Below are 27,539 nucleotides of genomic sequence, written 5' to 3' on the forward strand. Positions count from 1 at the left end.
GAGGGTTTGGTGAATTCATTCTGGTTTCTGTTCACCTGAGTTCTTTCCCCTCCCATGGTGAATACAAATGAAAAAAAGGGACTCTAAGCTGAAACTTCTGAGTTTAACATGCTTTTGGATCAAAACCATAAGAGGAAGGATGGTCCAGGGGTGGTCTAGGGCTTGAGAGACCTGGGTTTAGTTCCTGGCACTGCCACAGATTTTCTGTGTGACCTTGGGCAAGTCACTTAGCCTCTCTGTGCTTCAGTTCCCCATCTGTAACATAGGAATAATAGTACTACCCAACTGCACAGAGGTGTTAAAGATTGTGAGGCACTTAGATGTTAGAGTGATGGCAGCCATATAAGTACATAAGAACCAGAGGTGGTCAAACAATATTTGTTTGGTGAACCTGGGCACATATTCTGTTCAATTTTGTTTTAATTATTTGATTAATCATATTCAATAAGCCACACAGCTGATCAAAAGCTTTCAGAAATACGCGCGGAATTTATTCAACTCTAGTCAAAATGACTGAGTTTTGGAGGGTTTCCGCCCCAAACCCTAAGTCTCACCCCAAGACCATCCTTCAGTGACTGGTCCATCTTCTCTCAAAACTCAGTGAAAACTTGACTTCAAATTTCTCCCCAAACTCAGTCATCCAGGCTTTCCCCAAACCCAGCCCAGGTTCATTAAAAGGGTTGCAAACTTCATTGAGCATGGGCTGAACTTTGGCTTATAATGAAACCTGAAAGCAAGAGAGTTTGGAATTTTATTACAAGAGAGTTTTGCTATGACTGGACACTTACTGGTAGAGAGTGGGAAAGGCGAGTCCCCACAACACAGATAGAGAATAAAACACACAAGCAAACAAAACCCCAATTCAATGCAGCCTCTTTCAGGAAACCAAGACTATTTCATTGCCATGGCTTGTCCCTAGAGGCTAAAAAGCATCTAAATTAGCAAATCCCACTGAAAACCTCCAGTGTAACACAAAGTGACTGAGACAGGCAGAGAAATTATAAGCCTGGCACTCCATTTAGCGAGCTTTAAAGCCATAAAGTCATGTCCAAATGCTTTCTGGGGACTTCAAACCAGGGAATTATCTAAAGCATGTGAATTGATAGCTGATAGCTGCATAGGGCCACTCGATGGTGGAGTTACAGAAGCTCTCCGTGAACTGTGTACTCATGCTTCCATCTCTCAGCCACACTAATGAAGGGCCAGATTCCACGCTCTGCTTTACACTTTGTACAGTATCTAGTATAATAAAGCACTGATTTCTCATTGAGGAATTAGGCAGATGAAATAATAAAGTCAATGATTAACCATTAGTAATTAATAGTTTACTGTTCTTATTAAGGAGTGGAAAGCCTCACAAGGCAGGAGGTGAAGCTTATGGAAGGAAGGGAGTGGAGTCTACAAGACATGATCCTTTCCCTTTACAAGATCTGTAGAGTTAGGATCCACATTAGCTTTACTGGAGTTACTCCAAAAATGAATTTAGTCCCATATTTCCCCCAAAGTTCTTGCAGCCTGTGTACTTCCATGCCATGCCCCTCCATATAGCTCAAGATCCTTTCCCCTACTCAGATGAGGATGCCTTAGATGCAGTTTCAATTTTAACATGTTTTAATAAAAACAAAAAAAACCCTCTTCTTATGAAAACATGTCAATAACTTCATAACTAAAGTTGTAATTTACTTTTCATTTCATTAAAAGTCCAATTTGGAGATACCTGAAGCCTCTCACACAACCTATAAAAAACAGCTTTCTGTCTCAGTTTCTGCATAGGCTATCTCGGGCTGGATGATCATTTTCTGTGGAATATTTGATGATAATCAGAAAAAGCTTTGTAGAAACATCTTACGTGATTTTTTTTGGAATGCCATATCTCAAATCTGACTTTGAGCAGACACTCCACACTGTGCTTTATATACATTGTATGTCTTTCCTGAGGTTTATTACCTTTCAGTGATTTTATGAAAGGTTGTGGGACTGGTTTGGTGGGAACACCTGACAATTCAGAAAAAACAAGGAGGAGTCCTTGTGGCACCTTAGAGACTAATCAAGGACAAGAACTCCTTGTTGCTTTTGCTGATACAGACTAATAGGGCTACCACTCTGAAACCTGACAATTCAGAGAGGTTTCAACAGGGTTTATAAGCTTCTTGAGAGCTCTTGAAGCATTTATCGGGTCCAAAGCAAAAGCTTTCAGAATCAAGAAACTCCACCACCTAAATCCCTAGCATTCAAGAAGCTGAAAAGCTTAACATCTCCTGTTGCACATCCTTCAGACTTCGTAATGTCTGGAGCTCAAACAGCCAGTTGAAGGTGCTTACATATTCTGCCAGCTCAGCCTAAGGAGTCTGTTGGCTTTGGCAGCTAAAATGCCCCGTACAAAGAAGTTTAGCAGGTGAACAGCATGACAATTACAAATACTGCAGGTCAACTGTGGATCAACAATATCTCTGTGTAAACATACCATATATACTCATTCATTAGCCTGTTCGTTTATAAGCCGACCCCCCACAAATGGATAGGTAAAAATAGCAAAAACTGTATGACCCTTTCATAAGCCGACCCTATATTTCAGAGGTTGGAAAACTTTGGCTCCCGGCCCATCAGAGTAAGCTACTGGCTGGTCGGGGCGTTTTGTTTACTTGAATCATCTGCAGGCATGGAGCGCCCACTTCCCGCATCTCCCATTGGCTGGGAATGGCGAACCGTAGCCACAGGGAGCTGAGGGGCTCCATGCATGCAGACACTCCAGGTAAACAAAATGACAATGTATTAGATATTCAATTCAATGATTCCATAGAGTTTAAAATCATCAAATTTTGGTGTAGACCCATTTATAAGCCGACCCTTGCTCTTTGATGCATCATTTTTTTACCAAAAATATTCGGCTTATGAACAAGTATATACGGTAGCTCCTGCTTCTAAAGAATTTCACCACTGTGTAGTGACTGCTACAGAGCTTTGGAGTGATCGCTGTGGGGCTAAAAGAGGATGAGTTATCACTTCAGAGTAGGGTGACCAGACAGCAAGTGTGAAAAATCGGGACGGGGGCGGGCGGTAATAGGCTTCTATATAAGAAAAACCCTCAAATATCGGGACTGTCCCTATAAAATCGGGACATCTGGTCACCTTACTTCAGAGTGTAGATGTTCCAGAGTTCTTGCTACAAAACTCTCACAACCTATGCTTACCTTTCCAAAGCTTTACACAACAGCACTGCTATGGGCCAGACTGCCCCACTGTGCTCACAAACCTGTGGGAGGCGATCAGGAAATCTCCCTTGCAGAAGCTACTGCTAAGCATTCCTTACAGTGAGAAGTGATTGGGGCCCTGAAAAAGTTCACATGGAGAAAGCCTCCCAAGCCAGTTGATCCTGTGAATGCACAGAGAAGAGATCCCAGATCTGCATAAGGAGGAGACATTTTGCACATAAATCTCATGCCTCCATATTGCTTGGCTGGTCCCTGCCCTCTGGCAGTATTGCTCCAGTAGGAGCAGTCCTTCCATATCCATGACCCTGAAGCTTGCTCAGCAGCAGCTGGGCAAGGGACACAGTAGGAAGCTAACACTGCTTCAAGCAAGTTACTGTTAGTGTTTTAATTTGCATCCAGAATGTTGTCTGGCGTATTTTGCAAAAAATGTTCATGTTTATAAAAGTCCTGCCTGTCTTGCCTACGCTGACAGATTGCTGGAGGAGCACCATCATGGCTGCATAACGAGCCTGTTCAAATCCATCTGACTGCCAGTCTGTTAAGAGAGTCGGGAAACACTCCTTGAAGACCGTTAAAGTACAATGGCTAACTAACAGAGAGATACAGCCAAGGAGCAACAGATCCCCTGCAACACAGAATCATGAAAAGGCTGGGCTGGAAGAGACCTCAAGAGGTCATCTAGTCCAGCCCCCCGCACTGAGGCAGGACCGAGTAAACCTAGATCATCCCAGACAGGTGTTTGTCTAACCCGTTCTTAAAACCTCCAATGACGGGGGTTCCACAACCTCCTTTGGAAATCTATTAGTGCTTAACTATCCTTATAGTTAAAAAGTTTTTTCCCCCCAATATCTAACAAATATTTCTTGCTGCAGATTAACCCAATTACTTTCAGTCCTACCTTCAGTGAACATGGAGAACAATTTATCATCCACTTCTATATAGATTCATAGATTCTAGGACTGGAAGGGACCTCGAGAGGTCATTGAGTCCAGTCCCCTGCCCTCATGGCAGGACCAAATACCATCTAGACCATCCCTGATAGACATTTATCTAACCTACTCTTAAATATCTCCAGAGATGGAGATTCCACAACCTCCCTAGGCTATAACAGCCCACAACAGTCTTCAAATATGTTATAAGACCCCCCCACCCCCTCCCTCATCCCCAAGATTTTTTCCTCAGGACTAATTCAGGTTTTCTAAACCTTCTAACATTTTTGTTGCTCTACGCTGGACTCTCTCCAATCTGTCCACCTCTTTCCTACAGTATCGTGCCAAAACATGGACACAGTACTCCAGGTGAGGCCTCATCAGTGCTGAGTAGAGCAGGACAGTTATATCCCCTGTCTTACACAGGACAATCCTGTTACTATATCCCAGAATATTAGCTGTTTTTGCAACTGCATCACATTCTTGGCTCATATTAAAATTATGATCCACTTTAGCCCCCAGATACTTTTCAGCAGTACTACCACGTAGCCATTTATTCCCCATTTTGTAGTTGTGCATTTCTAATTCAATTTATGCATTTGATTTTTCCTTTCTAAGTGTACTACTTTGTATTTGTCTTTATTGAATTTAATCTTGTGGAATCAGAGCAATTCTCCAATTTGTTGAGGTTGTTTTGAATTCTAGTCTTGTCCTCCAATATGCTTGCAACTCCTCCCAGTTTGGTGTCATCCGCAAATGTTATAAGCCTGCTTTCCAGTTCATTATGCAAGTCATTAATGAAAATGTTGAAAAGTACTGGACCCTGGACAGACCCCTGTGGCACTCCACTTATATAAGTCCTTCCAATTTGACAGCAAACCATTGATAACGACTCTGAATATGATATTTCAACCAGTTGTGCACCCCCCTTTGTCGGAATTTCATCTAGACCATATTTTCATAGTTTTCTTATGAGAATGTCATGTGGGACTGTCAAAAGACTTACTAAAATCAAGATATATTATGTCTTCTGCTTCTCCCCATCCACTATGCCAGTAACCCTGTCAAAGAAGGAAGTTAAGTTGGTTTGGCATGATTTGTTCTTGACAAATCAATCCATGGTGGCTATTGCTTATTATCTTATTACTTATTACACTATCAACATAACATAGTCAAAGCTGATTCCCACAGCTGCTCCCTCTCCAGCTTCTTCAAACCAAAAATAAAAAGAAATCCTTTCTGCCTGAAATTTCTCATATGCTGTCTCCTACAAGGAGATGAGATTTTGGGGCAGTTTATGATTTATTGACCAAATTGTTTCGGAAGTTGAAAATGAGTTTTCAGTTGTACAAGTCTTCTAATTTATTTATTTGGATTTCTACTTTTTGTACCACCAGATTCCATCTCAAAACAGGTTGGCCTAGACATTCCAGTTTTGTTTGAACCATTTATACTGGTGCTTTCAATTACTATTTGGAAAGTTTTATTTTTCCATTTTCAATCATTAGTTATAGGATTTTTTCCCCAGCTATGAGAAATTCACAGGTTACTTAGCAGACTTTATACATTTGAAATATTGCTAACCCCAAGAATTCAATCATAAGTCAGGCCCCCCAAAATCATCACATTAGCTTGAAATCATGAGATTAAAAAACCTCCAATAACATTCTTTTAAAATTTGCTTTCTGGTTTCTGAGCCTGTAGGTTACATTTGGGTCACATTTTCAAGCTTTACTCTACAACCATGAATGATAGAAATGTACTTTTTTTAAAACAAAAGCTGAGATTCTCCTCTAATCACATGACTCCAAGAGCTGGAGCTTTAGGAAATGAAGCAGCTATCACTAGATTCATGATAAAAAAATTGCAAGAGTTTGCAACACTGCATTTATCTGTAGGTAATTGTATAGTGCTCCTCACTAAGCATCTAAGCTCCTCATGTGCATCAGTGAATTTTATTCTCACACCACCCCGTGAGGCAAATATTTACTCAGGGGAGGCTCTAGGTATTTTGCTGCCCCAAGCACGGCAGGCAGGCTGCCTTTGGCGGCTTGCCTGTGGGAGGTCCCCGGTCCCGCGGATTCGGCAGCATACCTGCGGGAGGTCCGGCGAAGCAGCGGGACCAGTGGATCCTCCGCAGGCATGCCGCCGAAGGCAACTTGCCTGCCGCCCTTGCAGCGACCGGCAGAGTGCCCCCCATGGCTTGCCGCCCCAGGCACGTGCTTGGCGTGCTGGTGCCTGGAGCCGCCCCTGTATTTACTATTCCCATTTCCCAGATGAAGAAGTGAAGCACAGAGACAATGATTCTCTGGTGCCTTCTAACTTGTACAGCCATTTATGCAATGGTAGTCACTTTGCACAAATATAAATGACTATACAAGGGCACTGGTGAATCAAGCCTTGTGAGATTAAGGCCAAATTTATCAAAAAGAAGCCTGTAATTCTGAGTGTCTCAGTTTTTAGTGCCCACCCTGAGTTATCTACTTCCTGCTATTTTCTTGTCCTTGATCATGTCTACCACATATAGTTACTTCATAAGCCTACTGAGCCTACGTGAAAGAGATTTTTTTTTAACTGATGCCCACCATTCAGTCTATACATACACACAGTTATGAGCCTTTACATGGTTAGAATTTATTTTTCCATTCTATTATAAACAAATTTTCCAAGAAAATTAATACTTAAAATGGTGCTAGGCAAACCCAGAAACAACATATGAGCAGTTTTAGATTTTTCTTTACAAACAGACAAAACAATTCCCAGACAAAAGTTTTTGTCAAGTTAGAGTCAATATCCCATCATCAACTCTTGTGCAAAGGATCTCCATTACGTGAGAGTAGCCTTTGCATTTCATTACACATTTCTTTAGCCCAATCTCACTGGGAACCACAACAGAGTCTATTGCACAGAAAATGACTGTTTTACTACTGTTTAGGAGGAACACATCTTACCTGTCTGTGCTGTTGAGAGACGGGATACTGCAGTCCTGAGATTTGTTGGCTTTGCTGCATTTTCTGAAGTATCATCTTCTGCTGCAATGCTAAGGATACGTTTGGTGGCCTTTGAAGAGGCTGGTTTTGGAGAGGTTGAGTAGGTTGCTGCTGTTGCACTGCAACAGGGCTCTGTAGCTGCTGAGGATAGTGCAGAATAGAAGGCTTGCTTTGGGATCCCAAAACTGAAGGCATCTGCTGGTTAGTTTGCTCTGAGTTAAAATGACACAAAGGTTTTGTGTTGCCATGATGCTGCTCTAGTGGTGATTGAGTGTTGTTTATAAAGTTTCTATTGAGATCCTGAGGCTTTGGTTGCATTACGATGTCAATGGGGCTGCTCTGGGTTGTGGCGTTTGGTTTATAGATGTAGTTATTCATCGCTTTGGACTGATTCCCATTGACAGGTACCCCAGGCATGGCTGAGCTTTGGGGGCTAAACTGCTGTTGACGAAAGGAAGGGCTGGGAATTTTCTCTTGTACGAATTGTCCTGGGGAAGGGCCTGATGGGGACAAGGTGGGCCAGCTGGATGGCTGGTTTTGCTGCTGCTGCTGCTGAATCAAGGCATGCTGTTGTCGGTTGGCTGCTATTTGTTTTAGCTGCTGGGCGTGAGATACTTCTTGCCAGTTAGTCAATGATCGATTTGATACAGAAGAGACCTGTGACGACTGTGCTTGATTCTGAGGCACCGAAGGGATTGGTGAAGAGGTGGACATGGCAGCGCTGGACATAGTGAAGGCTGGTCCTGTAGAAGAAGGCCTCATTTGAGGGGAGCCCACAGGTGCCTGATTCAAGCCTGGCGAATATTCACTCTTTATCACTATTTTCTCCATCTGCAGAGAAGATCTAGCAGCGCCTCTCTGGTTTTGCTGTCCAAGATCAATGTTAAACGGCTCATCTTGTTTTATGGTGGCATTTATCATATTTTCTAGTTCAAGGTCACTCATTGGTGGCACCGATATGTTAGTCAGTTCATTAAACAGCTCCTGAAGCTCTGGGTCCATCATCTGTTCCCCTGTATCTTCCCCATATCTGTTAGGGAAAATGTTTTCATGGGCCATCTGATCATCCAGGTGTTTGCTGCAAGATATAGTTTCTCCTGGTTCTTTCTTGACCTCTTTCAAAGGCATATTAAATATATGCCCACTAGGGTGGGTACTGTTTGTTAGGTTGCTGGTCTTTCTTTGTGATCCTTGCCCCACAGACAAGGTTCCTGACATTGACTGGCTTTGGCAATTGTTAACATGTCCGCCTTGTCCCATAGAAAGATTATCACCCACTCGTATCCTCTTAATATCAAGGAAAGAGTTATCTGAAATACCATTGGGTCTCTTGTTGTTAACAGGTGATAGATTTACCACCAACTTCCTCTTCAAGGAGCCCTGGAGCTGAAAGAAGTGAGGAAAAAATAAATAATTAATTGATATTCAAGATCCAGTCCAGAGTCAACTCAAAAGCAGGTTAATACTAATTTGATGCTCATAACATGAGATCTTGAAAAATTAATTAACAAATGTTGTGCAATACAGTAGGATACTCTGGAAATTAGCAGAAATTTGTGATACTAAAATTAATGGAATTGGAATAGATTTAATAAATTTTTAGACTAGCAGAGTTCCTTACGATAATCTAATCTGACCTCCTATGTCACACTGGGCATAGAATTTCACCCAGTGATTCCAGCATCTACTCCATAAGATTGTTCTGACTGGCTGGTATAGAATCTATGGACTCTCTGAGAGATGTTTTCAAAGGCAAAATGAATAATTAGCCATCCAGCTCCCACTGTCCCCAGATATTCAAATATGTCTGAAATAACACTACTAGGAGAATTTTACCTTGTTCACATACTGAATTTGAGGCAGTGGAGTTATGCCAATTTCAGCTAAAGATCTGGCCCATGAGATACCTTCTACTACTGTACTATTTTTTCCAACTATGTATGTTAATTTATTAGGGCAGAATTAGGCCCTAGACATTTATGTTGTGAAATGTCTGCTATAAAATTAAATACAGGCTATGCAACATGCCCCAGCTAACACTGATCTGAGACCCATAACTGTTTCATCTCCTTGCTTTTGAACATTTACGTATATATTTTTATACACTCACAAACAGTGTGGGCCAGATATTGAAAAATATGCACATACAATTGCACACCTAATGTATGCTCAACTACCACAATTGGGCATGCTTTATCACATATTTGGGTGTGCAAATTCCCATCTTGCACATATACAAATCAGGAGCATAATTCTGCACACCTTTACAGTATATAAAAGCAACTAGGCAACTGCATGTTTGAAATACAGGACAATGTATGCATCCTCCAGTACCTATAAGCAGAATTTCAGAAACACTTTATAACTGACTGTATGCATTCACATTAATGTTAATGCTCTTGTCGTGTCTTTTGCTCTTTACACAACCACTGTACTATGAAGGAACCATCCCAGCACAGTAGGCTCCAAACAACTGTATTTATTAAATATACACAATATCCAAGCCTAGCTACATATGCTCTGGCTAGCTTCTGCAGCAAAGAACACAGTCATTGCTACTAGAACGCTTACAAACTATTTAAAGAAGTACTATACTGGTGTGTGTGGGGTAGGGGCGTTGCTTTCATTTTTGTCCCTTAACCATAAGTACATTGTCCCAGGTGATTTATGATAATATGTCATTTGATGAATGGCCTGGTTTTCACTTTGGTCTAAGAAACCAGGGCCCATGTCAAGGTATGATGTCTTGTGACTATCTGGGGCAAAACCAAAAAACTGACAAGCCCAGTCTCCGGTAACATATGCCCAGAGGTGAAAGTAAGCCGGTACGCCGCAGTACAGATCAGCTTCTCCTGGCGGCAATTTAAAGGGCCTGCGGCTCCTAGCAGCGGCTGGAACCCCGGGCCCTTTAAATTGCCACCAGAGCCCTGCTGCCGGAGCCCTGGGGAAGTGGCGGTGGGGCTTAGGCAGCAATTTAAAGGGCCCAGGGCTCCTAGCTGCCGCTACTGCAGCAGAGCTCCAGGCCCTTTAAAGCTTCGCCAGAGGCCGGGGCTCCGGGGTAGTGGTGGCAGCTGGGAGCCCCCTCCGATGGTGATTTAAAGGCCCCACCTCTTCCGGCAGAGGCCACGCCTCTTCCGGTTGAGGCTCCGCCCCTCCTAAGGATCCGGAGTTCCGGTAAGTCCTTTAAGTTACTTTCACCCCTGCATACGCCATGTTTTTGCCAACTATGGTGACATATGATACCATAAAAATCACATTTATACTATACCCTTTCACATACAGATGGCCTTGACTTTGTAGAACAGTATTCTGACCTGTGACCCCTGAATTTAAGGACTTGTCTGGAGTTGTTCCTGATTAGCTGTTCCTTATCACTCTGAGTGGATACTCTTATTCTGAAATATGTGTACACCCATGGAATTAATCAGGAACAACTTCATGTGTAGACAAGCCCTTAGATACAGTCGGTGCCTATCCTTTTGTACCGTTCAGGTCACTGAGTAATCCCCTCGAAACAGCACGGGGAAGATATACAAGTCTGTCCACCCCACTCCTAGCATGAAAGAACAAACATCATGTTCCAAAGATAGTGGGATGAACTGCCATTTGCAAATCTACAATGTAGTTTTGTTCTTTCACTTTATAGCTGAAGACATGCTGGCGTCTGTTCTATTTTCACCCACATAACTGGGTGCATTCAGTACACTGAGTTTGTATTTTCTCTTTCATGGCACGGTGAGTGAGATGTTTGGGTGGTCATTCATACTACAGAGTGCAGTGACTGTAATCTGGGTAGCACGTTTCTTCGTAACACATGAGTCACTGTACTTTCCTTTGCATAAAACCAGAAAACTACATTTCCTTTCACCATCATCTTTGCTATCATTTTGCTTATTAGAAATCATTCTCAAGTCCACAGATTCTTCTTTATGGGAAATGGGGACGTCCCTAGTCAAAGTACATGTTTTGCTCTCTTACGTTTTGCTGACAGAAGGACTAAAGAGATGATGAATAATGTATTCTCTGCATACAAGTGGGTTACCTGGAACTTACGCCTTTCTTGTGAACTTTGCATTTGCATTGGCATTTTGAAACATGACTAGCTGTTTAAAATGTCCACATACTCTCAAAATCCTTGGACAATGGGCCCTGATGTGATTAACAATGTTGTTACTGAACAGCACTATGTGTATCTGATACTTAAAATAATATTTGAATTAACTAATAGACTGCTGAACTCGAATTAATATGCAAATTAGATACAATTAACTTAGGTTTAAACAGAGACTGGGAATGGTTGGGTCATTACACTAATTGAATCTATTTCCCTCTGTTAAGTTCTCCTCACACCTTCTATGGGTCATCTCAATTATCACTTCAAAAGTTTTTTTTCTCCTGCTGATGATAGCTCATCTCAATTGATTAGACTCTTCCTGTTGGTATGCATACTTCCACCTTTTCATGTTCTCTGTATGTATAAATATCTCCTGTCTGTGTGTTCCATTCTATGCATCCAAAGAAGTGAGCTGTAGCCCACGAAAACTTATGCTGAAATAAATTTGTTAGTCTCTAAGGTGCCACAAGTACTCCTGTTCTTTTTGCGGATACAGACTAACACGGCTGCTACTCTGAAACCTAATAGACAGATGTAAACAATGCCACATGAGACTACTTCAACAATGGAACTCTACAGACAACTATATACAAGAAACCCATGGATCACCACACCTACCTTCATAGATCCAATAACAACCCGAAACACACCAAGAAATCTGTTATCTACAGCCAGGCACTCAGATACCACAGAATATGCTCCAAGGAGAAAATCCGGAATATACATCTTAATACACTCAAAACTGCCTTCGCCAAACAAGAACGCTCTAGAGAAGTAGATTGCATTATGGAATGGGCCACTTCGAGACTGCAGAATACAGAAATAAAACCCTCTCTGACTGTGCACCCTTAGTTGTCACCTATCACCCCAAGTTGGAACCGATATGGAGTATAATCAAACAACAACAACAACCTTTTGGCTTTCCACAGACCCCATCCTGAAAGAAGTCTTTTCTGATCCCCCTCTTGGCCTTCAAACAACTCATGCTAAGGTTGGAGAGGCTTGGGAGAAGCAAGCTCCCCACAAACCAGGACACACCAGCTCAAAGTGGAACCAGACACCGCCAGATCAACAGATACAAAACATGCAGACATCTCTCTACTGCTACAATGATCAGCACCCCCCACAACACACCTTTCAAGGTCCACAGGATCTATACATGCCTATCAGAACATCTGGTGTGCCTCCTCCAGTGCACAAATGCCCCAAAAACAATTATGTGGGAGAAACCAGACAATCACTATGCTCTCAAATGAACTCACACAGGAAAATGATAAAAGACAAAAACACCCTAGCACCTGTGGGAGATCAATTTTCACAAAGTGATCACTCTATATCTGACCACTAAGTCCTCATCCTCAAAAGGAAACTACAACACCTTCAAAAGACAAGCCTGGGAGCTTAAATTCGTAACTTTGCTAGACACTAAAAATCATGGATTAACAGAGACACTGGATTTATGGTTTATCACAACAATCTATAATCTACTAAAGCCCCTCGGCCAGCTGCTTTTCCCCCCACCACCTCCCTTCCTTTCCCCCCACTTCACCTTGAATGGACCCTTGAAATGTGTGTTAACTACTTATGCTAAACAATCTGTTCCACCTTGTATTTTGCTGTGACACTCTGAGTATGTTTCTCAGATCTCAAATAAAGCTCTGTGTAGCTCGAAAGCTTGTCTCTCTCACCAACAGAAGTTGGTCCAATAAAAGGTGTTATCTCATCCACCTTGTCTCTCTAACACCCTGGGACCAACATGGCTATAACAACACTGCATACTTGAGACTCCTGCCATAGAGAGAGATGAAGTAACAGGGCGACACACAAATCAGTGGTAATACCAGTAATAATACCACCTACCTTTTATATAGCACTTATCACTCATGAATCACAAAGTAGGTCAGTTTCATTATCCCCATTTTACAGATGGGTAAACTGAGGCACAGAAAAGGGACATGATTTGCTCAAGGTCACTGGCAGAGCTGCAAATAGAACCCAGGTGTCCCGACATCCAAACCACTGACCTGGCCACTGGACTACATTCCTTCTTCTGTAAGCTAATTATGTAATGATACTATAATGTATGCTAGGTATAACAATATGAATGTATTGTTCTCTGATACATCTTGTGTTTCCTTATCTGCATCCTGCTAAAATGCTTGCAAAAAGGGCCCATTCATTTTTTTTTAAATCTTCAAAACATTTTGCAAATATTAATTAATTAATCCCCAACAATAGCTGTGGAGGTAGGTACATACTGTTATGCCTATTTTACAGAACTGCAACTGAGACAGAAAGAATAAGGGACAGATCCTCATGCCCTGCTAGGATAACTCTGTGCTCCCCAAGAGGTACAAAGGGACCTTTGAGCAGCTCAAAAGGGGTTGCAGAGGATTCTCTCTGATGTATGAGACCGATTTCCCTCCCCTGTTTAGATATGGGGGAGGGGACAGGAAAGGGAAACATACAAAGGGTGGGGCCAAAGCACTCATTCTTGATTGGCTGGTGCAGTCTCATAGGACTAGATCAATCCAAGAGCCATTTTTCATCCTCTCTTCAGCAGTATCAAGTTCTGAAAACTGCAATCACTTTGCACTGCAAGGGTTTTCACCTCTGTGTTTGGAGATGGGTTGTGTTGTGTTTGGGCAAGTTATAATCTCCCTTATGCAAAGTGCCCCATCAGAAGCTTGAGAAGAACCATGCCTCTATAGAGGGAATCAATCAATCAACCAACCAACCAATCTAATCTCATTAGCTATGTTTTTATGTTGGCATCCATCGCTGTAACATCTGAACATTCTGTGCATGCGGGCAGAGGAAGAAGGGATCAGACTTCATCCTGCTTTAAAAAAAAAAAAGAAGGCGCCTATTGAACATGCTCAGAACTAATTTTTCGGTTGCTGATAACTTTTTTTAATTGCACAAGCAAAGTATGTGCACCTCAGGAGGAAAAAACCAGCCACTTCATTTTCAAGCATCAGCAGTTTATGTTGTAAGTGAGGATTTTAAGATTTGGCTCCCTGTATACGTGACTTTTTGCACCTAACACAAACACATTTCTCAGGCTAGAGGTGTTTGTGATTATAAATTTACAGTGATCTGAACTGTGAAATACTGAAAACATCTATGATGGGAAATCTGTAAAATGACAGAAAGTGGGAGCTGAAGAAGCCCTTTGTACAATGCTATTCCACAACAGGTAGGCAGTACTTAACATCAAAGTGTTTCCTGGCAGATAATATTATTGTAAGATCTCTTGATAAACGGGGTGCTGAGGAGTCAGCATGGGTTCATACACTTACAGCAAGGAAGCTCTGGATTACTAACTGCTTAAAATACTGCTTAAGAGACAGGGTAGTGCTTTTACTGATCCTGCGGTAGAATAGTGCCAATAGAATGTAAAACTCTAGAGATGACTGGTCCAAATGTCACCGAGTGATATTCACTCTGCACAAAGGGCTCAATCACTTCACACTTAAACCCTATTGTGAGGACTTAAATGGGATTTAGGAGATGTATAAATCTTGTGCTGGCTCCTCTGCTGAGGGGTGAATGTTACAAAACTACAGCGTTTAAAATGAGGACGATGGTGGTAAATTTTTGTCAACGTTGCAAAGGCATAGGGGCCAAATTTCACTCTCATTGACACTGTTGTAAATCTGGAGTAATTCCATTGATCTAGTCATTAGAGTGGAGCAAAAAACACTGGGGGAAATTTCCGTTTTTTTGTTGAAAACCCCAAACTTAAAACTAAACCTTTTCCCCCCTGAAAATCATTATTAAAAATGCTGAAAAATGGTTTAAAATTTTTGTTGAAAAAACTAGATGTTTTTATGGGAAGTTTAGAAAACAATAGAAAACATTTCAAAATTTCCAGGGGAAAATAACTGGCATTTTTCAACCAGCTCTTCTAACAACATGAGGGCTTGATTCTGACATTGGCCGCATGCAGAGGAATGTCACTGACCCTTGCAGGAGTTGCACATAGGTGACCAAGGACAAATTTTGGCCATCACTATTGGCAAATGACAAGAATGCTTTTTAAAATTCCTTTTTGATTTAGTCTCCATTTCCTTATAACGGTTTGCTTGGTGCCGGTTCTTCTGTTGGAAAACACTCCACAGTTCCTATTTTCCCTTTACTTTTAAATATTGTGTGTGAATGTGGTACTTGTGAAAAGTTCTAAATTGACAATCTTGCAGACTTAAGTCTTTTGGCTTTCCACAGACCAGGTAACGCAGCGTCTCCCCACTCTGGCCTGTCAGTGTATCTCTATGGTGACCTGGAAGGGCTTTCTTCTATGGACAGCAGAGAAGCTCAGTTTCCATGCCTAATCAATCCTTGATCTGCTTGCAGAGATTATCAATTTGTATCAGCTGTGAACGTCTGTCTTCTTTAAATGTCTGTACCTAGCCACTAAGGGCTGGACTGAACCACCAACTTATTTCATGTAAGCTATTAAGCAAACTTCAGATAGTAACAACTTTAAGTCATTACCAACCTAGGCTGGCTGAAGACCTAGTGGGGAAAGATCTCCAATCTCCTAAAACATCCACTCTCCCATCACTGGAAATTCCATACTCAGAGCTGTGGCAGTATTAACTTCTACTTTAGAACAATGGATGATATGCAGCACAAACTCATGCAAAAACTTCATGAAAGTTACTACCAACTTCAAAACAAGTGATCGTCATACTTGGAAATGTGGTGAGGCAGATGACATGGTGACATTAAAAAGGGTGTAATCGTTTTGACATGAATACAAACATCTTTGCACCTGCTCTTGTAAAAACATAAAATATAATCAAAGCTGCTTTAGAGGATGTCTTCCTTTTCCCAGTCTTAGATCTGTTGTACGTGTGCGCTGATTGCATTGATGGAGGCACTGTTAACAATATCTTTTATATTTTGGAAAGTAGGTAGGATTTTAAATTAGCTATATGAAAAATACTGAAAATAATCAAAGAAGGGGTTTTGCCAGAAAATTTGTACAGAAGGATGACAAAATTAAAAAGGAACCATTTGAAAGAAGGAAAATACATTGCAGATATTTTATTATTTGTATGGTGATAGCGTCACGCTGACAGACCCCAGTTGTCAGCAGGAAGGATCAAACCGGGGACCTCTGAATCTTAGTGCCTGAGCCTCTACCACATGAGCTAAAAGCAAACTCACTGTTAGCTAGGGCTGTAGGAGCAGACTCATTCATTGCTCTCTAAGTGGTCTTGGTGCCACTAGATAGGACAGAACCATGCCCAGGAGGTGTGTGGGTTACAGTAGCACTAGGAGCCTCTATCAGGGCTCAGGGCTGGTCTACACTACTGTTTAAGTCGATATAACTTACATCGCTCAGGGGTGTGATACCCTGTGACTGGCATAAGTTACATCAACCTAAAGCTGTGTCCACACCATTCTATGTTGGCAGGATATGTTCTGCCACCGACCTAGCTTCTGCCTCTTGCGGAGGAGGAGTAATTATGCCAATGGGAGTGCGCCGACCCGTCGGCATAGTGCATCTTCACCAGACATGCTACAGTGGCGCAGCTGCACCAGTGTAGCACGGTAGTGTAGACTTGCCCTCAGGATCCCATTGTGCTAGGCACTGTGTGTCTTCCAATACCTGGACATGACAGTGGGCCTCCTTAAGTATTTATGACCTAAATCTGCAAGATGCCATTAAAACCATTCCTCCCACTGTTTGAATTATTTCAGGAGCACACCCAATGAGACACTCAGCACCCTGCACAATCTTAATTTCACCTGGACTTGGTCCAACCAGGAGAATCCCAGAAAGGTGCCTGAGGGCCTCCCCATGTTATGTCTTTTCCCATTGGAGTGGAGGCTGAAGACTCCAAAGAGACGGAATGGAACACCCTTTGCTCCCTACCAGTGTAACATCTCCAGAACAGTGCAAAGCTTCTTCTTCCACAGAACTGAATGTTCCACAGAACTCAAGTGCTCCTTTATTGATGCTGCAACACAAGCCCCCTGGGCCCAGGAAAGAACGAGACTTCTTACTATACCCTTACAAGACAAAGGTTGCCATTAAGACCAGGGGAAAATGACCTCCCACCAACTCTATTCTTAAATCATCCAGCTGCTTTGACAGTTCTCTTCTGCTGAATGTGGACCTGACCCCGTTGCAATACAGCGCTGAACTATGGTGCGGGCTGGCTCACTTCACTGGCTCTTCTCAAGATTTAATATGCTCACTCTTGTTTTGATCAGCAGACTTCTAGTGCATGTTTGCTGCATAAAGGACAAAGCTGAAATCCTACATTTTTTTATCTTGATATTAAATTTTACCTGTCCTGGCTTAAAGCACAGAGTCTGCACAAACATGACACATGTTATGGAGATTTTAGGACAAAGTCCAATCTCCAGGGTGAAGTTCATCTTGGAAAAAATCGTAATTGTTCAAGGCGGATTGAATTCTGGGAACTCAATCATCCTCCAGTCACCCTTACAGACGATAGTAGCACAACACAATTAATTATCTTGCTAATCAAATGATTAAGAAGTGATACAAGTATTTCCCCCATTTACCATAATAAACATTACTAAATCAGAAATCATAGTAACAGATAAGGATGTTCTCCAGCTGACAAGTATCCATTTAATTCTCGTTAGTTGGGGACAAGGCTGGAATAGTAATCAGTGTGTTAAAATCCCACAATTTACCTTCATTTATGGAAACACAACATCTCTTGCCAACTGAAATTACCAACGTAAAAATGCATGTATATTATGCACAGCGTACTGTCTAGAAATACAACAACAGGGCTTTGGTCCAAGTTGCTGAAGCACAATAATTATATCTCTTACGCAGATTCTACATCTGATGGATTATAAAATCTCATGTCTAGTTCTTAGTGTTTAAGGAAAATAGGAACAGAGAGAAACAGTACAGCTTTAAATAGGTCACAATTGCTAATCAGGATATAGCATTTGTAATTCTGTGCAAAACAAATAGGCATGAAAGATCTGCATTCCTTATGCTATGCGCTGTGTATTTTTCTTTTAGAGAATGCTCCCTTCTTTCCTCTCTTCGATTCCTTTCAAGCATGAATAAATTAACAATCACTTTATGTGAAATCTACAGAAATTAATGTCAACATTTATTGCCATGAAACGTGGAGCAAAGAGTAATGCAATCTGATCTTGGGGAAATACAAATGCTTAACTGATTCCATCCTGATGAGAAGGAAATATCAAGGGCATTATAAATGTTGACAGGATAATCAGGCATGTAAAAGAGGTCACCCAACACCACCCTGCACATTGTTTACCAGTTTTGTAAATCAGCTTAAAATATTTAAAACACATACTGTCTCACACAGGAAGCTCCTAATCCTCAAAAATGTGGCTGCTGTGATTTGATTTGCCTTTAGACACTACCACACAGTAGATTTAAATGAAGAGATTACTGGGTGCAGTCTGGCAATTGTTTTCAATGCAGCAATGCCTGCACATGTACATATATATACCCCACCCATAGATTTGTATTACCTGTCTGTGCCCCAGTATCCTACACAACACCAGCCGGGTTTTAAACGTTCAGTCAATGTAGAGAGAGAGAGAGCAGACATCTAGCCAACACCAGAAACAAGGAAATAACCAGACCACTCACATTTCTTGCAAATCAACACATGTCACATCGGAGACTCATGCCAACCATTTGGCCTTGAGGTCTTCTTCAGGGCAATTTATAGTTCACAGTCATTGCTTCTGAGTTGAAAACCCACTTCAGTGTACCTAGTCATTTTTCTAGTATCAAACAAACTCTACATATGGGAGGGGGAAGTATTAGGCTCTTAGAATCAAGGGAGAGCATTGTATTGGTGGCTCTTAATTAGCATAGATAATCCAACTGTTGACCAAGCCAACAGATTCTGAATAAGATGAAGCAGAGTTGCTAAGGGAGCCAATGACTTTCTTTCGGCCTGATCCACAACCCATTGGAGTCCATAAGAGTATTTCAAAGGACTTCATTGGGCGTTGGATCAGAGTCCAAGGAGAGGAAGAACACAGGTGCGGACCAATGGACACTGCTAGCAAGAGTCTTCCAGTCTCTGGCACATGTAGCTCATGCATACTGCCACCTCCCCATAGTAGAATACATATAGACATCAACACTTGAAGAAGAATCAACCTTTCATCCTTCAAGTGGCCCTCCAGAAAGGCTGGTTCTCAGGGCAGTGTGGTAAAAGCTTGCAAGTTAGACCTGTTCGGATGGATACATATATATTCCTATTTAGTGAGTGTCTAGTAGGCATTTTACAACCTAAGAAAACATCTACAAAAATTCAAAGAGATCCATATCTAAAAACAAAACTTACAATCTATTGTAGATAGAATTCTCCCCATTCCATTTCCCGCCCCTCCAGGAAAAGTCTTGACAAAGAAGTAGGCCTTGCAGCTTGCAAATCTGAGGTATGGATGAGAATTAAGAGTTATTCTCCAGGGCTGCTGGTGCTCTGGTAGACATGGATGACTTAAATCTAAGAGCTGTCAATCATGCCCCTTGCATGATGGCTTGGGATGGGGAAAAGAGTGGGAAAAGAATGTTTTCCCACTATTCATAAGTGGAATTCCACTTCCCAACTGTATACATACCAGTATTCAGCTGCATAAATATATGCAGTGTGAATCAGTGTTTAAATCAAATGAAATAGTGGGCCAGAGTCTCAGCTGGTGTAAACTGGTGTAGCACCTTTGGCTGGCCCAGTGCTTTTATGAATCCATGCTGAAGGCTGAGATCTTATGAACCAGCATTTACTGTAACTGTAGATTCCACCAGGAACTTTTGTTGGATGTCTGTTGCAATAGACACCTTGCTTTTTTTTCTCCTGCAATACAGACTTTTATTGAAATAATTCAGTAGAGCAGGCAGGATATTAACATCTCTTGACCATCTGAGAAGAGCAAAAAAGAAGTCCTTAAGGATATAGAGCTGGTGGGTAGCTGGGACAATGAATTAACAATGTCTGACTTTTTCCTTCCCTCTGTTTTCGAAGCTATTAGACACAAAATCTGGCAGGCTGAAAGGCCTGTGCTGTCAGTGGCTGTGCTGACATCCATATTGTCAGTTTAGAAACAGAGTTTTTGCATTTACGCAAGTATGCCCATTCTCATTGAACTTGCCTCATGGAAAAATATTGAGCATCAGGAAAGAATGCTGGAGTGTGCTTAGTGTCTGATCTCCACTAAATTTCTAAAATCAGTTTGCATTTAATTAAAATATTAAGAAACAAAGAGCAATTGCCCAGGCTTTTCTTTTAGAAACAGGGAATTTTTAAAGTAAAATATTCTTTACCCACTGAAGTTAATAAGGCTGAATGAGTGTAACCCAAGGTACCACTCGGTCTGCTGTCTCCAAAGCACCATTGTCAATAGGAGACTTGCCTTGCGGAGAGAGGTGAAGATGTATCACTATGACAACATAAAATATGTATTTCTAGCAGCTGCTCTACTGAGATAAAGTTTCCATTTTTATTTAAAAAGTAGGAAAAATAGATCCAGAGCCTAAGAAGCCTAACAGCTAGATGTTTTAATTAAAGGTAAATTTTGCATTGGGGTGGCTGTGGTTAAAGCACCAGGCAAAGGTCTGATAGCACAGGCCAAACAGCGCAACAAGAGGCTCTTTCTTTCCTGTTAAGTGTTCAGTTCAGCCACAGTCTTATATGACTTTTAAACTGCAGGCACCTTCACATAAATGTTCACTTTTTAATAAAAAATCCAACCCAGGATGTTTGTAATCCTCGCCTCCTGATTTAGATGTTTTAATAATGTGGGATTTTAGCTTGGAAAGATGGTGGCTGCCATGGAATTAAAACTCTATCTGTGCCTACTTCAGGCAGGGGTCCCAGACAGAAGATCAAAAAAATAATATGTATTTTACAAACAGCACATGCACCTGTCTTTTAAAAATGATTTCAAAGCAATTCAAATTACATGCAGCATTTTACTGGGCAAGACACTTTCCCAAGAGAGGTGCCCCATTAGATACTAATTTTGCATTCTAATATAATTAATAGGGTCTTTCAATTTAATTACCTTAATCAATAACACTTTCAATTAAGAGTCTTAAATTTCATTTACATTGTTGTAGATGTAATAAGGCAGTCACTGCATGTTAAATCTGTTAACCATCATTTGGGATCTGCTCCAAGGCACCCTAAAGTCTACAATCATCTTTCCACTGGCTGCAATGGGCACTGGATCAGCTTCTTTGGGAGAAGGGGGAGATGGATGGTATAGAACGTATTTAACTGGCTCATATTGAAGGCTTTTTTAGATTGTGTGTGGGGAGAGAGAAATGATCATTTCTGTAGATGGGTTATTTATTGTGTGGGGACAACGATCCATTATTTGGCTTTGTTAATTGCTAACTAAGGAGCTGATCTTGCAATCAGCTCAGCACAGGCTGAATTCTCTGCACTCAAGGAGCTCCAGTGAATTCAATGGAGTTTTGCTGACACAGACCTGATTTTAGGCTTGGAGCTTAAATGATGTGAGGTCACTCACCACACAGGATGGATGCTCACTGGTTATTGTAAGAAATTAGGTAAATACGTGCATTTTGATTCACTAATATGTATTTACTGGAGATCTCTACCCAGGTCAACATGTTCTCCCACCAACAGGTGATCTTCACTACACAAGCTTCAGTATTAACGTATTAAATTTTAGTAGAATCAGGCTTCTGAAATAACGACTTGTCTGCACTCTTTCAAAAGACAAGAATGCAGGGATCAAATTTCTCAGCTAGAGGAGAAGAACATTTGTCTTCTTAAAATGTATCAAATGCTGCCAGAAAGAGTCACGAAAAGGAGCTCCTTAAAGACAGGTAAGTTCAGAAAAACTAGTGTGTGTCTATTAGGCCTTAATCCTGCAAACTGACAAGCTCACAAAAGGGACTGTGGGTGGACACAATGGTGATGTCAATGGGAATCTGCAGGGACAGTGTCTGCCCTAATGCACCATTGTACTTAGATTGGAAGGGCCAGATCTATAAAGGTATTTAGGGGCCTAAAGATGCAGACAGGCACCTTGAAGGATTTTCAAAAGCACCTAAATGTTTAACTCCCATTAGTTTATTGTTTCCTTGTCTTTTCATGTCCAGCTGTCTGTAGCTGTCCTGTTGGTTCTTACCGTATACTTAGACGTTAAGTGTTTTGGGGCAGGGACTGTCTTTTTGTTCTGTGTTTGTACAGTGCATAGCACAATGGGACCCTGGTCTGACTGGGGCTCCTAGGCATGATGATATCTAAATAACATGCCTTTTAATATAATGGGAATGCTGGGTTTGGTCTAGAGCTTTGAGTCATCCATTTATTAGATACGTTTCAGTCTGAATTGTATATGAGGCACCAGATATAAAAGCAAGCCGAGAGGTGCTGAGTCTATGAACTGCCATGCCTAGAGGTAGCCTTGGCACAAATGAAGCACAGGTACCTTTGGAAATCTGACGCAAGCTTGCTTGAGCAAGGGCCATCATTTTGTTCTGTTTGTTTGTTTGTATAGCACCTAGCACAATGGGGTCCTGGCCCATTCCTAGAGGGCCTCAGTGCTACAGCAACACAAATAATAATTGGGGTTTGTGTGCGCAAAGTTGAGCGTGTTTGTGTCTGCAGGACTGAGCCCTTAGTTGGCTTGTATCAAAGGAGAGATTCTTTGCACAACAAAATAAAAACCTTGGCCCCAATCCTGTGAACTGAGCTTTGAGGCTGGACTGTTGTGCCTATGCAGAGCCATGTTGACTTCAGCAAGGCCCTGGTAAGGGTCCATCTGTGTGGCTCAGCCTGCAGGCTGGCTCATGACAAAAAATGGTCCAGGAACCGAAGCATTAACCCAGTCCTGGTTCAAGTTTCTGCTCTTCTTCCAGATTTTATCATGTAGAGGATGACCTGGCCAGATTTGCTGTAAGCAGAGCTGGTTGGAAAACATTTGGGGAACATTTCTTTTGAACATTTTCCATGAGAATTCATCACAGTTTCAAAATTTCCAAACACATTTCACCACAGCCAGCTTGAAAAAAGCAAAACGTGTTCTGCGAAAATGTCAAAAATTCAAACAAAATGTAACCAGTTGTAACAGCAGGCCAAAATCTGATCCGATTCGGTCAACCAGATGGACTTCAATGGAGTTACGCAAGAGTAACCAAGGCCCTGATTTAGCAAGGTTCTCAAACGCTTGCCTAATGTCAAGCATGTGAGAAGTTCCAATAATCTTATTGGGACTACTTAGTAGAAGGAAATTTCTTATTTTGTCATATAGACCTCAAATAATGAGATCAGTTTGACAGTGTGGCTGAAGGTTTACTAGCCATAGGATCTAAGCCCTAGTTTTTCTACCTACCTGCTCGGAAACCAGCAGTGACCTGAAGAGTTCCTCTATGTGTTCTTCACATTTGTAAAGACTTGTGGGGATATATGTGTGTGATTTGTTAATATCCTGCAGGAACAAATCATGTAATGGAAACATTGCAAAACTGCCTTGTGCAGAATTTCACTGCCTCATTTTCCAATTATTAATAGTACCTAGTTTAAAAGAGTATGATTTCCCCAAGTCTGAATTCTCCTCTACTGGAGGACTATTTATTAAACAGCAACAGTAGGTTGAAGCTGTTTTCACTTATGAACAGTTCATACAAATGCTAACCAAGACGAGTTACCATAGTTACCTATGCAAGCTACTCAGCACAACACAGTTCCTTACTAGAACCTATGAGTTAAGGTCAACTAAATATTTTTTCAGTCAACAAAATAATTTGCTTCTTAGTGGAAGTTAACTGGAGTTATCAAGGAGGAGAAAAGTAGTGCAAATGAAGGAAGAAAGTGCATAGTGGATATATTTTTTTTTGCTCTTGGTTTGTTTTATTTTTTTGGTCCAACAATTCTGTAGGGTTCACACCAGCTGGAAATTCTGTAGTGTAACTGGACAGCTGGAGAGTTCAGAGTAAAAACACATTTAGATCTTGGCACAGATTTCTGCCTTCCAATCCAGCTCCATTAGCAGCTTCTGTACAGTATTGTTCTGCCTCTAGGGGCTGTAAAAATGAAAAAAAACCTTTGTTCAACCTAAACTTCTTTCCTCCTCTGCTGTTCCTGCAGACTTTCCATTCTAGTGGCTCTATTGTTTCACTTGGAAATGTCAGAGCTGCCCAGCATGCCTATTTTATAAGGAGTATGTTCCATTTTAGGAGGCCAAAAACACACACCATGTTGTTCCACAATTAATTTACTTGAAATTTGCTTGGGCTAACTACAGCTTCTCTGAAATGGCCTTTTTCAGGACCTAGATATGTATTTGGACTGGTAGCTACTTTTGCATGTGTAATGCCGACAGACCCTGGTCGTCAGCGGGCAGGACTGAACCTGGGACCTAGTATATGAGCCTCTACCGCATGAGCTAAAAGCCAACTGCCTGATAGCTAAGGCTGTAGAGCAGACTCATTAATCTCGCTCTATAAGTGGTCTCTGTGCCACTAGATGAGCTAGAACACCACACCCAGCAGGTGTGCAGGTTACACATGCACCAGTTTTGCATCAAAGCAAACAGGACCGCTGAGGACAAGGATAGCTCCTCTGTGCCATGTCATTTAGATATGGGGCTTTTCTTCTTTTGCTCAGGGGACAAGGAAAGAGACTAAACACCTTAGGTCTATGGGAGCTTTAGCCTGAAGAAAAGAACACTGAAAACAATGGAGGACGAAGTGAGCTGAGATATCAGGAGAGGTAAAGAAGAAAGGAAAAGGTAAGTGAAGGGAAAGACTCAGAGCAAGGCAGGCACAAGGAGTTAATTATTCATTTATGGTGGAGGCACTCTGATGCTACAAACCCATCAGCAACATGAATACACTGAACTGCTCCCCCATCCTCAACCCCCTAAATCCTACTCTGAACTCCCCCTTTAGCTTTCCACCCACTGCTCCTGTTTTCCATCTCCTGCCACTCACTCCTCCACCACAAACAGCCTCCCTATCTTCCAAGCTGGGTCCCGCCCTTTGGTCCTCCATTTCACTTCCCAATGGGCCCTGATACTTAAACCCATCTCTTCTCCATACACCCAGATTTGTCACAATTGAAGGGAATCAGAGGGGATTATATGGCCTTGCATTCTGGGCCAGATCCCCAGTGGCGTGAATTAGCTTAGCTGTCTTCAGTGATGCTTTGCAGATTTACACTAGCTTGTGATCTGGCCTAGAGTTTGGTGACTATGTTAAACTGGCATCTTCTTACTGAGACAATCTGTTTCCTTTGTGTGTTCGGAATCCTATCTTCTGGGAATCGGGTGGGAGAGGAAAGCTTTCACTTGCTTTTTTCCCCCTCCCTCTTTCTCCTTTCTTCTTAGCACTGCACAAGCCAGCACCGCTAAGAGAGAGGGAAATGCATTTTATTCCATTTTATGAATCTCAAAAAATTCTTTAGTAAGTTCTCATCAACTCCAGCTGCTCAAAGCCAGTGGGGCTGCAGCACTGTTACTGAGAGCATAATCTGAAGATGGTAGGCTTGCAGATGTGTGGCTTGGAGGCTAATTTTACTTGCAGAATTTTTATCGCCGGGTTTGATGCGCAAGAATAAAAACAGCCCTTAGTTTGACTCAGAGCCTCAGCTGAGTTTGCAGGACTGGCAGTCAAAAGACCACCACAACAGGCTTCTACTTGTAAAATAAACATATTAGAGCTAGAAATAAGAGCATATTTCACCCCCTGAGACAATACACATGGAACTCCTCAATGCTATTTTGACATGCTCACTTTTCAGAGGTGACCTGCACTGGAAGATTTTATAATTACCCATTCCTAAGAAAGCATTTGATTCATCTTCACTATTTAACTGTGTATGAGGAACTCATTTAGCTCGAATCACTCACCTAAAGACAAAGTTAAATAATTAACCACATATGGTCTTCAATGCAATTATCAATCCCAAGAGATTAACAGACATATAATCTTACGGCAGCCTGTTTCGGCCCATGATAAACAACAGAATGCAGGACAAACTCTCAATCTACAAGAGCAGCCAACAAGTCACATTCTTAGTTTGTTTTACATCTGACAAGATTTCTTAAAATAAGGGATTACGGTTATTTATTAAACTAATCAATAAGACTAGCTGTTCCAGTGGCACAGGTAGTTGATTCTTCTTCTTGTGGGTTGAAACCCAAAAAAGCTTGCCTTCCAGGATCAGTTCCAGCTCTAAATAGGGTGATTTAAGCAAAGGGCATAGCTGTGCTGGAAAAAGAGGGAACATAAAATATGCTGGAACCAAACTGTGAATCCATTTATACAACATAGTAAACTAAAGCCACTGCCTTTGTTCAGAAAGTCTTGGCAAACCCAGTCTATTGTAGATGTCATGCAATGATGTTCACAAGGAAGTACAAACCTGCATATTACATTATTTAATGTTTCCAGCCTCTGCAGCATGGTCCCAGACCAATTTAAATATATGACATCCAAGCTGAGTAATAGATACTGCTGAACAACCTGATTTATTGAAAACTGAGTTCAAAGTCTTTCTTGAGCCGCAGAACACTCCCAACCTCAAACCCACCATGCAGACAATATAATCCACAGAAAAGACTTGGAGAATCTTGTCGGCTGTAAAGTCTTCGGTGCAGGCACCGTCATTTATAATATATTTATACAGCAGCTAGCATAATGGGGTGCTCACTTGACTGCTAATGCAATATAATCTTAAACAACTTTAAAGGGATCTTTCCTGTTTCCAAGATGCTGACATTGGTGAACCTGCTCCAAAACAATAGTAGCCACTGCTGTGGGGATTACCCAGTGTTAATTTCTGCAAAAATTTGTTTTGGTTAATTTAAAACCATTTCACTGGATCAGAAACAGATCTTCATTTCACTAACATCTGATTACTCATGACTCCCACTGAAGACAAAAGGAACTGTAGCTGTCCAATATACCCAGTGTCAGTTCCAGGGGAAGGCAAACAGAGCGGTCACCTTGGGTGCAAACTTCCAAGGGGTGCTGTACTGCTGTGCCACATGGATGTTGTTTGTTTTGCTGATTCTCTGGCTGGCAAAATGCCTAGGGCCACTCCTGACAGCATCTTTGAAATGCACATAAATCTAAAGCTGCATTTCGGCAATAGAGTCCTAACTTGGGGCACCCATGTTTGAAATTTTTGGTGTAACTATTTGCCCAAGGAATGCATTGACTCTAGTACGGAGGTGGGCAAACTATGGCGTGCAGGCCACATCCAGCCCGCGGAGGCCGTCCTGCCCGGCCCCTCCCCTACTGTCCCCCGTCCCCTGCAGCCTC

The 27,539-nt window shown here is 41.7% G+C and overlaps 1 protein-coding gene across 7 annotated transcripts in view; it reads right to left on the minus strand.

Annotated features, from left to right (window-relative positions):
• MAML2 (mastermind like transcriptional coactivator 2) overlaps nucleotides 1-27,539 on the minus strand; it is a 267,559-nt gene that overhangs the window by 77,195 nt on the left and 162,825 nt on the right. For 5 of the 7 annotated variants that reach the window (XM_039501509.1, XM_039501526.1, XM_039501560.1 and 2 more), the window contains one exon: nucleotides 7,093-8,517. In XM_039501509.1, coding sequence (XP_039357443.1) covers nucleotides 7,093-8,517 — 1,425 coding nt within the window. Of the gene's footprint in view, nucleotides 1-7,092; nucleotides 8,518-19,584; nucleotides 19,674-27,539 lie in introns of all 7 variants that reach the window. The other 2 variants (XM_039501549.1, XM_039501539.1) reach the window with 1 other exon arrangement.

Source organism: Mauremys reevesii, linkage group 1 (assembly GCF_016161935.1).
Source record: "Mauremys reevesii isolate NIE-2019 linkage group 1, ASM1616193v1, whole genome shotgun sequence".
In the NCBI taxonomy this organism is placed as follows: domain Eukaryota; kingdom Metazoa; phylum Chordata; order Testudines; family Geoemydidae; genus Mauremys; species Mauremys reevesii.